The sequence below is a fragment of the Corvus moneduloides genome, chromosome 4 (genome assembly GCF_009650955.1).
Source record: "Corvus moneduloides isolate bCorMon1 chromosome 4, bCorMon1.pri, whole genome shotgun sequence".
Lineage (NCBI taxonomy): Eukaryota > Metazoa > Chordata > Aves > Passeriformes > Corvidae > Corvus > Corvus moneduloides.
Window position 1 is genome coordinate 1,698,871 of NC_045479.1, and position 13,674 is coordinate 1,712,544.

The 13,674-nt window shown below is 38.6% G+C and overlaps 1 protein-coding gene across 7 annotated transcripts in view; it reads left to right on the plus strand.

The window, feature by feature from the left end:
• The window catches only part of LOC116443326 (solute carrier organic anion transporter family member 1A2-like), a 47,612-nt gene that overhangs the window by 19,336 nt on the left and 14,602 nt on the right, over positions 1-13,674 (plus strand). For 6 of the 7 annotated variants that reach the window (XM_032107438.1, XM_032107439.1, XM_032107442.1 and 3 more), the window contains 3 exons: positions 10,454-10,552; positions 11,654-11,795; positions 13,159-13,291. In XM_032107438.1, the coding sequence (XP_031963329.1) occupies positions 10,454-10,552; positions 11,654-11,795; positions 13,159-13,291 (374 nt within the window). Of the gene's footprint in view, positions 1-9,673; positions 9,819-10,453; positions 10,553-11,653; positions 11,796-13,158; positions 13,292-13,674 lie in introns of those variants that run through there. The other variant, XM_032107444.1, reaches the window with a different exon arrangement.

Consider the following 13,674-nt stretch of genomic DNA (forward strand, 5'->3'; position numbering starts at 1 on the left):
TCTTTCTTTCTCGTAGCCTAAGCCATCCATTGCTTCCTGCTATGCTAATTCCTATCAGTCACTTACATAGCAATTAATGTCTAAAAAAGGTATTCAGGTTTCAAAGATACTGCTGGAATGTATACATGCCACTACTACAATAGTATAGGGAGTTCTCTAACACGTGTTGTATTCATGTGTACTTCAAAGCAGAACAAAAAGCCTTGCTAAAAGGAAGGGCAGGGTGACTATATCGAATTACAGAATCACAGAATGGCCTGGGTTGGAAGGGACCTTAAACATCATTCAGTTCCAACCCCCTGCCATGGGCAGGGACACCTTCCATTATCCCAGGTTGCTCCAAGCCCCATCCAACCTGGCCTTGGACATTTCCAGGGATTGGGCAGCCACAGTTTCTGTGGGCAACCTGTGCCAGGACCTCACCACCCTCACAGGGAAGAATTTCGTCCTAATATCCCACCTTAACCTACTCTTTCAGCTTGAAGCCATTCCCCCCTGTCCTGTCATTCCATACTTTTATGAATAGTCTCTCTCCATCTTTCCTGTAGGATCCCTTCAGGCACTGGAAGGCCTAAATTAGGCCACCCCTAAGCTATTGAATGACAGACTGAAGTCTCTCTAAATGATCCTGTTAGGGAGAAAAGAGAGGAATTAAGCATGTGTAGAAGTGCTGTTTCTGATTTACTAAGTGTAACTGTGAGAATTCTCCACCCCTTCTTCCCCACCCCAGCATCTTACATAAAGAGCACAGACATCTGTAGAAGATGCAGTGAGACCAGGAACCACCCTCCATGCTCCCCAGACTTACTGCACTGCAGGTGAATCACTGGCAAGTATGAAGCAAATGAAATCAGTCACCTCTCTGAGAAACTGCTGGTTTTCATAAGCATTCTACACAGATTCATGTCAGCCCTTCACCCCGATGCAGTGCATAACTTCTAACTAAGTTTTCTTTTAAACTATCTCACTTTTAAAAAATCACTTTTTTTTTTCTTGGCAAACTACTGCAAGAGAATGACAATCTGGCTTTGTCTTGAAACACTCTGAGTCTTTTAGATGATGCTGTCTTGACAGCTCTGCTATTAATAGTGGCATTTTCCCTGCTGTTTAAAAAGGAGACTTGTGATGAACTGAGAATCAGTCATGTTCGCAATAATTTTTCACTAGGGGCAGATGCAGTCTATGAGCTTACGTAGGAGAATTTACGTTGACAATACCATGAAACATTAATTAACTTATTTATGGTATGTCATCACACGTAGCTGCAAGATAAGATAGCCTTGCTTCAAAAAGAAGTGCAGTAGGCCTGAATTTACAGTGTGCTTGAATCATTGTATGTGTGAGTGTAAGACCTGACCTTTTCATTCTGCTTGGAGATGGGAAAAGACTTAGACAAGCACAAGGAACGTGAATCAGTACATGACATCATCTTTCTACTGTAAAAAGTCATTAACAATGCATTAGAAGTTCAGCATATGCATCTGAAAACATCTAGTGGATTTTTGGTCTGTTATGGTAGTGTCTTTTATACCAGATATTGCTGTTTCCTTCCATTTAGCAGCAAATCCACTTTTGGCTGAGCTCATCCTTGATACCAGAAATCAGGAATGGTGTGAAAAAGTCAGTACTTAAATGTGAGCTCTCACAAAAAATGTGGGAGCTACAAGGGACATGGCTAGTTCAAAAGGTGCTGTTTCTTTTCAATAAATTGTTATTGAGCCAAATACCCAGTGAAAATTGAAAGGAGTGCATCATTGTGAGGGGAAAACAAATGAGGCTCTGGAACATTTCAGTCATTAACATATTGAAACAATTTCATATTAACACATACTGTGCTAACGAATGATAAAATTTCAATGGGACAAAGTTAAAAAGTCACCTTACGAAAACATTTGATTCAGAAAAGAGCCTTGTGCAGAGCAGCAGAGAGGCACAGACTTCAGGACAAGCGTCTTTAAAATCCATAGTTGTTGAATACCTACTGTATATTTAGAGTGGGTATCTTAAACTCTGCTTTTGATTTCAGAGTATTTTCTGTTGCATAAATTATTGTCTACATAGGTAGTCTTTTTTATTATTACTATTTTTCTTGATTTGCAGGATTCCTACATGTTTCCACTCCAGCTAGTGACCATGATTCTCATGACTGTAGGCTTGCTTTTGTTAGTTTTCACGGAGTTCCCACGGGCTGCAAATGGCTCATTTCACTTTAGAGAGCTATGACTTTGCCACATACCTATTGGAGTTGTGTTCATGCTTAGTTGTGTTAAAAAATGAGCAATGTTGGCAATGATTTCATGTCGACAAAACATTTCATACCACTTCATGTAAATGAGGGTTTAACACATTCTCAAATTTTTTTAAGATGATGTCATAAGCATAAGCATTAAGTCATAAGCGTTATGATGTCATAAGCATTAAGATGAAGGCATAATCTTCATGGTTTTGTGGATCACTACAGCTCACTGCTTTAAGTCATATATCATCCTGCTGCCTTCTATAATACTCATAACAGTTCATAGAAGTTGAAAAAGCCACTGTTGAAAGAACCATAGAAGTTATCACCGTAGAGGTGAGGTATTTTTTATTAGAAAGTCTTAAAGCTACACTGTTATTTGAAGTTAGTATTTTAACTTTCACTGCCAAAAGACAATGTATATTTCATGCAACTTTAACCCTTCTGAGAAAGAGTATCTGCTTCAGGGGATCCTATGAAAATTTCCCATGTTTTAAAAATGAGATGTTTGCAGCTAGAAAGCCGTGCTCACAGGTGCATGCCAAGCTATGTGTCTGACTCCCAAAAGGTCCTGGATCTTCCACTCAGATGTTTCACACCTTTTAGGACTGACCTAAGTAAAGTGTGCCTAGAAAGGCCAGGAGTATCATCTTTAATCATCTAGCCTGATGATATCTCTGCACACAAAGCATGTTATCACACACCACAAACCTTGTGGACTTGATGGATAGTGAAAGTGAAATGTTATCAGGTTACATAAACCACTGATTGATGAATCATAGGTAATGTCATTTTTTCAGAGGAAAAGACTCCAGAGTACTGAATGAGAGCTTTGGTGGATGGATGCTGTGTTTATTCCTACTGAGTCCCTTGTGGAGACACTTAGGCAGAACTCTCCCAGCACCTACGCGTGCACACAATCTCACCTTCGCAGGTAGTTACAAACAGCCACTCACACACACAGTCTGTGCACGAACAGGAGACAAAAAAGTGAGATGGGTTCTTTGCATGCAATTCCGAGGTGTTTAATGGCAACACACTCAAAGGGGGCAGAGGCAAGAAGAAACAAAACCGAAAGCCCAGGCCAATTTTATCCCAAAAAATCCCAAAGGCGGGCAGAGCATCCAAAACCAATAGTCTGAGGGCTAGGGGGCAGAGGCAAGGTTGAATGACATAACAGGAGCCAATGGGAAAAGGGATGGGAGGGGGGAGAGGGCCAGTGACCAGCAGAAGCTGGACAAAGGGAGAACTTTCTGGCAGAGTGTTGTAAGGAGAGACCACTTCTAGGGCAACTTGGGGGGTGTAAAGTGGACTCAGCAACCGCAACACCAGAGAGACTTTGAAGCTTTGAACTTCCAGTCAACCTGCAGTACATTTGTTCCTATAACTTTTCTCAAAGTTCATACTTGAGACAATTTGCCTCGTTAGTGGAAAGCTGACGACCTGATTACACAACAAATCCCTTTGTACTTCAACTAGGAGGTACTGCCCAAAAGTATATAATTAGGCTTTCAACATCCTGAAAAGCTGTTTCGACAATTGAAACATTTATGTTTTCTAACATTTAATAGTGGAAGTTTGTACAACAGAATGTCTTCTAGACTTGCAGCAAATTTTATGAAAAATAGAGAATTTTACTTCTTCATAAATTTTCTGCAAGGCTAGAAAGCATGAATATGCTTTGCTAAAACAAAAGCGAAGTCCCCAAATCCATACAAGTGCAAATCAATGTGCTAAACTGCTTTCTTAAGGGAGAAACTGTTATGACTGGTTTAAATAAATAACTAGTTATGAAACCAGACCGCAATAATATTTTGCACATATGCAGTATTATCTTCAAGGTAGGGTCTGAACACTTTCTAGAAAAGTCTATTTATTGTTCTTGTGTAAAAATTGAGGCAATCATGAGTTGAAGGGGATGAGTAGAGTTGATGGCAGGGTTGAGGATGGAAGATAGATCTGAATTTTCATTTAGCCTGTAGCTGACATGAACTCTGTTGAGGTGAGAGGGAAGGAAATCTTACTGGATGGTCAAAGTAAATCTGAATTCAGACTCAAAATAGGCAGAAAGTTTTGTGCCTGTCTGTATTTCTGCACATACAGGGGTAAACATCACCCTACTTTTTTATTAGATGCAGGTGGATACTTTTCTACCTGGTTTGAGTAGACCAAGGTTTTACCTATGAGTTTATTCACAGGTCACTACAATGAGGCCTTGTGGCTCCTCATGATTTACCTTAGTTTGGTATAAACACTGCCTAAATAAATACATTTTTGATTAATAGAGAATCAATTAAATTATTATATCTTTCTTTATTTTGCATCCTGCTTCTCTTTCTTTTGAGAAAGTAGGTTCACAAAGTATCTTGAGCAGGGTTTTTTTCATTTATGCAGATGCTGGAACGCCAATGAGCAGGTGAAACAAGTGAAAATGTTGTGAAAGAGTCTTTGTTGTGAGGTTCCTATGCTCAGTTCTGCTGGTCTGTTCAAAGGTTGAAATTTGCAGTGGAGCTTTTGGAGTGTGTATCCAGAATAGGACACAACCCTGAGAAGCCAATTCTGTGTTGTCCTTGTAAGAAATTCTCCCTGTTAACCTCCATTTGACTGGGAGGTACGTGGCTATTCAGCTATCACAGCTCTGCACTGCCAGAGAAGCAGGTCTCAGCAGACACTTCTGAGAAATAAAATGGTTTTAAACATTGCTCTGAATTCAGCTCTGAACTGAGGGGGTGAATGATGGTGAACCTACTCTGTGTCATGATATCCTTATCTGTTTTGCCATGCCATGTCCTATGGGATGTCCGACCCTCTGTTACTGTGGTTCTGTGGAGATGCAGTTCATATTCCCAGCTTTTCATGCATTAGAAGTGGTTGTTTACAACTGCTGTGTTAGGAAAGAGCTACTTGGTCCTTAGTGGTTTCAAAATAATATGTGAGGGCAGAAATGTCTTCTGTATTTTTGGTAGGTAAATCATCATGACATACAACATTTAGACTAGGACCAATAATTATACTCTGCATTTTTCACTGAGAACTTTTACTGCTTTCCATAAGAACACTGTTTATCCATTTGAATTTCCTGTGAGTTTGCACAAGCAGCTGTAAGTGGGTCCTGACCTTAGGCTGGGAGATGCTGGCTGACAGGATTTTTGTTCCTTGGCCAAGATGAGTAGATCTAGAATGACATAAAGAGAGATAACCAGGACAGGTATCAGCTGACCTGATTTTTATCTGTCTAAAAATTAGTTATCCAGACTAAGCTAAGCTCTTGAGACTTCCAAATCAAAGGGAAGAAAAAAGCACCTCCAAAGAGGTTCTTCCTCCTACTTGCTTTAGACAGCTGTCTCGAAATGGGATAAATTACTGTCTGGAAATACCTGACTCCTATTGTGAGGCTCTGGATGAGGATCTTCAACACAACTCCTTGCTAAGAATAGTTTATACCTGATTCTGTACAAATACTTGATGTTCTTAAGGTTTATTCCTTGTAATGAAGCAGTTGAATGATTAGAGCTACCCCTGAAACAAAACCTATCCAGACAGGAAAAGATACATGTGGTCTCAGTTTCTCAAACACAAGGTTGATAATGCAGGAAATATGAGCTTGGTGAGAATATGGCCTTTAGCAGAAATCCCATGGAGAAGAAGGGAATTCTGTATGCTAAGACATCATAGGCTCTCTGTAATGCTTTATTACCCATGAATTAATCAGAATCAAGAACAATGCTGAATTCCCTATGTGTTGAATTTTACATAAATTTACTGAATAGTAAACTGTGCATTTATGAACATATGATAACTTCATATATCTACTCCTCTCTTCTTGGAGAGCTGTTTAATTTGTACCTGTTGCCAATTATAAATCACTTAAACTACCTGTTAAAATAACCTCTGGGTTAATTTTTCTGCCATGGAGATAAGTATTTAAAGGAAATTTTAAGTGCCTGCTACAAGGTGGTGTTTACTTGACTGGAAATTTTGATTTTCATTTTTTGTGATTCCTTTGTTGGGTCTGAATCTTCAACCTTACTTGTCCTGAGCTGAAGTTATTGTTGAACAAAATAATATTGCAGAGACTGTAGAATTACACAGTCCTGTATGTGATGTTACTATGATTTTTTAATCTCAATGAAGTTTATTTCATGGTTATTTATTTAATAATTTATTGAACTCCAAGACAATGGCTTTTATCTGCCCATTTTGCTTATTTCAGTGGGCAGTGTCCTCACAGCTCAGATCATAGGTTTTTGTCTTATTATTTTGTCAGAGGATTTTTTGATTTCCCAAACGTGGCAGTGGGTAAGCGAGGAAATTATAAAATGCAAGAAAACTGTTGAAATACATTAGGGGGAAATAAGAATTTACCTCAGATTTTTGTTAGAGGATCAAAGGTGGAAACATGTTTTCTGTTTCTGGTTAAGATGTATAAACAAAATCCCAGTGCAGGCAGCCATCAGGTTTGATTTGGAGACTATTAGGAAGAGAAAACAGAAAGCAGTGCTACAGCTCTAACAAAATGCATATTTTCTGAGGAAAATGAGGCTTTTCACATATTAGAACCATGTAAAGATCTTTTTACTTGAGAGTTTTTCTCATGTGTGAGAACTGAGAAGTTACCATATCAGAAATTCAGGCTTTCATCAGTCCCAGTCCCACCCTCACCACACGTTTTACACATGGCATTTAGGATTTTGGTGTGCATTGGCACTTCTTTCTGGGAGGGGGACAAACACAAGTGTCAGCAAGAGACTTTAGGTCACAAATGAAACCTGTCTGAGCACCAATACTTGAAGGTGTATCTACTGATTCTTAAATGTGATGTCTAATGGACTTAATCCAAGTCAAATTATCTCTTCTTGTCATGTTAACCAGAACTATTTATGCTTAGTCAAACTACTCTCTGATATTGTAATGTCCAGTAATCAGTAACATAATCTCATTCCCTTCTTCCCTTCTGACCCTGTGTCACCCTTTTCTTGAACTCCACCCAGCCTGTAAATTCACACATTATGTGCACTCTTAAAGTTCTTTTCTCTCCTTCGAGTGCTCTCTGGATGTCTTCAGTGGGCAGGTGTGTCTGCACTTCATGCTCAGAGATCTGACACAGATGTAGCCCTTGGACTTTTTTTTTGCAGGGAAGAGAAAGAGATGGGCTTAATTTTCCTTCTAAGAACTCAGCCCATGTCTGTCACATCTGAGTGAGTACTCTAAAATGCACAGCTGAAACAATTTGGCAAAAAACCAAGTTTGGTCCCATTTTTAACAATGTAGATTAAAATTCAAAGTTCAAGTGTGCCATATCCGTGATTTCTTGCAGAAACATTTTCAAAACTGTAAGTACCTAATTGTTTTGCCATGAGAATAATTTCCTTTGTCTCAGTCTAACATTAGTGTAATTGCATTTGAGTAACAGTTTGAACTGTACCTAGAAAACAAGATTTCAAAAAGCTTTTTGCAACCAGAAAAATAAATTAGTTAAAAATTCTGACACCATAATTGCTCTCTGAATCACTGCGTTTTGTGATTTTTAACCCTGTTTGTAAACAAAACAAAGATGTAGCAGTTTATCTATATGACTAAGCTGAGCTAAATGGAAAATGGATTTTACATTGGAACTAGGATGTCCTCTTGGGAATTAGACAAGGCAACTTGCAAAACATTGCATCATCAACTTTTTAATCCATATATTTGGGTGCCTTTGTCCTTTTTATCAGTTAGCTAGAGTGAAATGTGATTTAGAACTATAAAATGTACTGCTGGGTTTGTGTGGGACAAATGGGTCCAAAGTGATGTCTCAATGCTTGCCTGCCTGCTGTTGTCAGCTGCACTAAACAAGCCTGTTTCAGTCTACAGAGGAAGCATCTGCTTTGGTTTTAAGCCAGCCTTGTTCAGCCCAGGTTACCTCGGATGCTGAGTGTCCTATGGCTGCTTTGGACTGTTCACACTGTGAGATAAATCTTTGTGCACTGTGCAAAGTGGGTGTCTTCTGATCACTTGTCTGTCTTTCTGGTTGCCCATGGAGATTTAGTCAGACAGTGGAGATGAGTGGAACAGGCAGTTGTGGTGTCACTGCCAACTTCTTATCCTGCCATTAATATGTCACCAACTCAGTGCAGAAGTGGAAGGAGGGATTTTACTGCCCTCTTCCCTGAAATTTCAGAGAACGTTGCAGACTTATGAGTGGGATTCAGGTTCAGGTGTTTACATGACAGCTGGTGGGTCAGCAAGAACCCGAGGACAAACTTTTGCATAACTATATTTTAATATAACTATATTTTAATATAGCTGTATTTCTGCCTGTTTAATGAGTTAAAGAGGTTTGCAGATGAGTCAGAAGTGCCTGAGAGTGTAAACAAGGTACGCCAGAGGAATGTACAACGGAGAGCAGGTAGATGGGAGAAGGGAGTGGGAGCACTCTTGGTTCATCTTTAGGCACAGAAATAGTAATTTAAATTTTAACCTAGACTTAAAGTGTGGCGTGAATGCACCCGAGCTGAGTGCTGTATGCAACTGTGTCTTTCTGATAATTTAGGCTGTTAGTCTGTGTTGGCTTCAGTAACACTTGATGAAGTGTGACCACAAAATATTATAAAACTGGGGAAAGTAATTTCAGAATCATAGCTGGAAATAATAGTTCTGTCTACTTTGTTATTCAATTAATAATCTTAATAATCTTCCCAGTAAAAAACTGATTGAAATGCCTTTTTTCTCCTATCATAATTTATGCTCTGAGGGAAGGTATGAATAATTAAATGCAAACAATGCTGTTTTGTCTTCTCTAATTGCATGAGGAGCAGTGTGATGCACCTGATTCCCCAAGTCAAATGGTAACAGGCTGTCTGGTATCTCGTAGCACAAGAGAAGAGAAAACCTGCAATTAGCCAGATGATGTTCCCTGTGTGTGATAGTGAAATGCAGGGACTGGTACAGTAAGGGAAAGAATCCCTTTGCCAGCTCCTAGAAGAGGACAGACATAGGGGATGGCTGTGATGTTTTGGCGGTGCTGGTGGGCTTCAGAGAAAAGCAGTATTTAGATAAGGTGTAAACAATCCCCTGGGATATAAACTTTTATTCCAAATTGCAAAAAAAAGTACAAAGCTGTACGAGCACAGTCCTGTGATTGAACACAGTTTGTGCAGGAATCTGTGAGCAGAGCAGAAATAAAAACTATGTATCCATCATAGCTAATTGTCTGAGTGCTGACCACCTACAATTAATTGTAAAGTATTTCCAGGAATGCTGTAATGGTGCATTATCTTTTTAAAAACTGGAAGTGAGAAGGTAGCTATAGAAGGAGTTAATGCTTGTGAATTTACTAGGAATCAAGTTACTTAGGAAACACATTTGAGAGGATTAACATTGTTGTAGAAATTAATGTTTGAAGAGCTTGACCAGGAGGGTGCTGAGCTGAAGAATTTGAAACACAATTGAGTCCTATTGGTGGACTTGTCAAGCTTGCTCCCCAGCCCTGGATCCATGAAGTGGAAAACACAGAGAAGAGCAGGTGCTGCAGGATCACACTTGGAAAGTGTATCCAAGACAAAAAAAGAGGAAATTAATCTGTATCCATCCTCACTATAAGGTAGGGCTCTGACTTGCCCTGGCTTTCTTCAGCTTACTCCATCAGGCAGTAAGGAACTGTATTGCATAACTTTATTTAGCAGAGTCTTTGTAGGAGTCCTTAGAATAAGATCTGTTTAACTCATTGTGCAAACCCTCAGATGTGTCAGCACTTTTACAGGTAAGTATAGCCAAGTCCCTGGGATATATTGCTCCTTCTTTGAACACATTTTTGGAATATATGTAAAATGTTAAGAAAGCAGGTGGCTTAGCACTACGAGGCACACTAATCATCAAGTTGAAATGGAGATAAGTAAAAGTAGGCAGACAAATAAAGAGGAATATTTTTGAAAATCTTGGGATGAGAAGGAGAGTGGAGTCTGTTTTGAACTTAAGTTGGTCTGGTGGTTTTGTTTTATTTTATTTTCCTCTAATTTTAATGCCAAGAGATTAATGTGTGTATTCTAATCAAGTTGCTTCTTTTAAAATAAAGTCTGTTGACTTGTATTTTTAATTGGAATCCAGTTTGCAATTATTTAAGGAAAATGCTAATATATCAAATCTTTTAGAAGGAATCTAATATTTTTGTGAACACGGGACAAAAAATTTTGTTCTTTTCTCTCATCTTTTTCAACATTGTGATGGGATGACTGACAGACTCAGAAACAGACATCAGTATCAATTGAAAAAGGCAACATGAAGGACCCTGAGAAGCCACATGCTGAGGACAAAATCTGCTGCATTTCCAAGCTGAAGGTACAGCAATATTTTAGCAATTTTGATGGAACACACAACTCTTATTACTTGCATATACAGTATTTTGGTAGAAGTTACAGCCCAGACTAAATGAATGGATAAGCTGTTCTTTTCTACCCTTAATGTCCTAACCAAGGTAAAACAAGTTTGTGAACAATGGGGCTGGCTTTTGCTCTCCCTGAACTTTACCTGCTGTGATGTGTTGGAGGTATTTGTTGATTGCTGCTTTGGAGCTCCACCACTGACTTTGTGTAATCCCCCCAGTCTAACGTGTTTACCCTTCCTTCTTAAAGCTGTGAAATGAGCCTTACTGACTGGGATGTGGCACTAAAAACTGGCTGTTGATATTGAATAGTAATTCAAGTTGTTGAGAAATGCTAGTAAATCTTGTAAATTACCTTATTTTTCATAGTAATTAAAACCCCAAATACATTTCTTTTGCCTTTTAGATTTTGCAGCAGATGTATCTAAAAATAATATTGATTTCATTTCATAAATTCTCTTTATAAAGAAGCCTGATGTTAAAAGAATTTGAAAACTACTGCACTCATTCATTTTAACTTTTTAACTGTCAGTTGCTACTAATTGTCTTGTAAAAAGGACATGTTATATACTCCTTCTGGTTGAAATTACTTGTTCTGGGCTTATGACCTCTGCTGAGATGGGAGAGCAGATCCTGGGTCAAGTAATTCAGCCAAAGGAAACGATCCTAGTTCTGCAAGCAATTTGTCATTCAGATGAACAGAGGGTGGGAAGGTCCTGCAGATGGCAACCTTGCAGCAGGCACACGGCTGCCTTGGCTGGGTAAATGGGACTTGGGATTTCTGAAGACAGTCTTGGTCAATTAGAGATGGTGAAGAACAAAGTTTTCTATTTTTTTTTTTCTTTTTTTTTGGTATGTGTGTTTTTGTTGTTGTTTGTTTGTTTGTTTAGTGAAGCCATAACTCTAGAAAAGAATAGATGATGGGATTTGCACACGTCAGTGAAACAGAACTGCTCACTTTTTTGACTGGAAGCACACCTTCAGTGAAGGCAATAACCATGGAATATTCATAAATATGTTACTTTGAATTCTTTATGCATTCTTCTCTTCCCTTCCAGGTATTTCTGCTGGCACTGTCACTTGCATTCCTTGGGAAAACTATGTCTGGTGCTTATATGAACAGCATGTACACACAGATAGAGAAACAATTTAATATCCCAGCTTCTTTGGTGGGCATCATTAATGGAAGCTTTGAAATTGGTAATCTCTCATTTGAATATTTCTGATTCTTTGAAAATGTAATATGTGGTCTGACTCTCATTAGCTCTCAATTACTGTATGTGACAATAGTGGCCAGCTCTGTCATTCCATTTGAGCTGATATGTAACAATTTCATGTCTTGGAAACTAATAGGACCACTTAAATGGGGAAGTTTAGGTTTAAAAACTGGTTCAGCTAATTTATGCACTACCATAAGATATGGCAGAGAAATTAACAAAAGAGAACTAATTTACAAGCTTTGTATTGAATCTTCTTGAAGAAAACAAAAAAACCAACTGTGTAAGCTTTGTTTGAATTTAAGGCCATATTTAGCATTTTATAGTTCCTTTCATTAAATTTGGTTGGAGTGGATTGTGAATCCTTACCTGAACTCAATACTATTTCAAGCTTTTGTATCTGTACAGCTGTACCTGCAAAGAAAGTTTCCAGTTCTACCTTTAGTGCCTGTTGCCTTGCCTGTCAGTAAGTTTTATTGCCCAGTGATAAATTCAAATGCACATCTTTAAGTGTCATTCAAGCCACTGGTTCAATATGGTCTGTTTAGAAATTATACATAAAAAAGGCATTGTCTTCTTTCAGAGCATGACTCTCATCACTCAGAGACATGATTTTGTTCTTCTGACAAAAAGATCATAAAATTAGTAGGTGTACAATTACTAAATTGCTATTTTTATAGGGCCTGATTCATAATATGAAGCTTGATTCTTTTCTTAGTTGCATAGCAATAAATGGAGAAAATCAACTGATTCGGAAGTGAAAGTGGAGGAGAGGAAAATGAAGATTTTTAGCACTTTTTTTTTTTTTGAATGGTCCTGGGTATAAAAACCTGTATTTTTTATTCTTAAAAATTTACTGAAATTAATATGAAATTATTATTCCATTTTTTTAATATGATTGTCATCTTGTGTTTATTATTTTCACTACAAAAACACTAGGAGATACACTTCCGTATTTCCCTACACATTACAAAATAAAGAATCCTAGGGGAATAACTTCCTAAACCAGCTATTATTCTGCAGTCCCTGGGCCTGATCTGTATGCAAAGTAGTGGGAAATTTCTTCTCTATAAAGGTGCACTCAAAAATCTTTCTCACTGTGATCTCTTTTCCACTCTGCCTTTTATTCTCATGTTCTTTTCATGTGATGTAACTCTTCCAAAAAACGATCGTACATAGCAGGGAATTATTGCACCATGTAGGCAGTTCCCTGTCTGGTGACACTTTTTACAAGACAAGAAAAGAACCAGCAGCTGAGCTTACAAGAAATACTCGCATTTGTGTTGCACTTTCAAAGATCATGGGATGCCTTGGTTTGTGAATTGTGAACTAGGTTCTCTTTGCAGGTAACTTGCTGCTGATAGCATTTGTGAGTTACTTTGGTGCAAAGCTTCACAGACCCAGAATAATTGCTTTGGGCTGCACAATTCTGTCACTGGGATGTCTTTTGATATCAGTTCCTCATTTTCTGTTTGGAAGGTGAGTGTTTTGCTTAGCTCACATCAGCTTCTGTGATCCTTACTAGCATGAATCCATACATCCTTCCACTGAGTGTGTTGCTTATTGAGAGAGACATTGCTGAGCATGGATTCAATATGATCATTGCAGAGCAGTTTCTTTTGTTTTGCTTCCGAGATGGCTTCAAAAGTCAGTCATCACTTCCTGAGGAGAGTCTCCCCTCTGGTGGGCACCTTCCCTTGCCTTTGCCTTCATCATTTTGCTCCCCCTTGTGTGGGCTCTCCCAAGAAACAGTGTGCTGTTATACTGTCACTTTACACTACTAGCTCTTATCTGCTTGGATGGGCAAGAGAAGGTGATTTTTAAAGGTCTCTTGGTTTGGAACCTGGATGACAGACCACCTG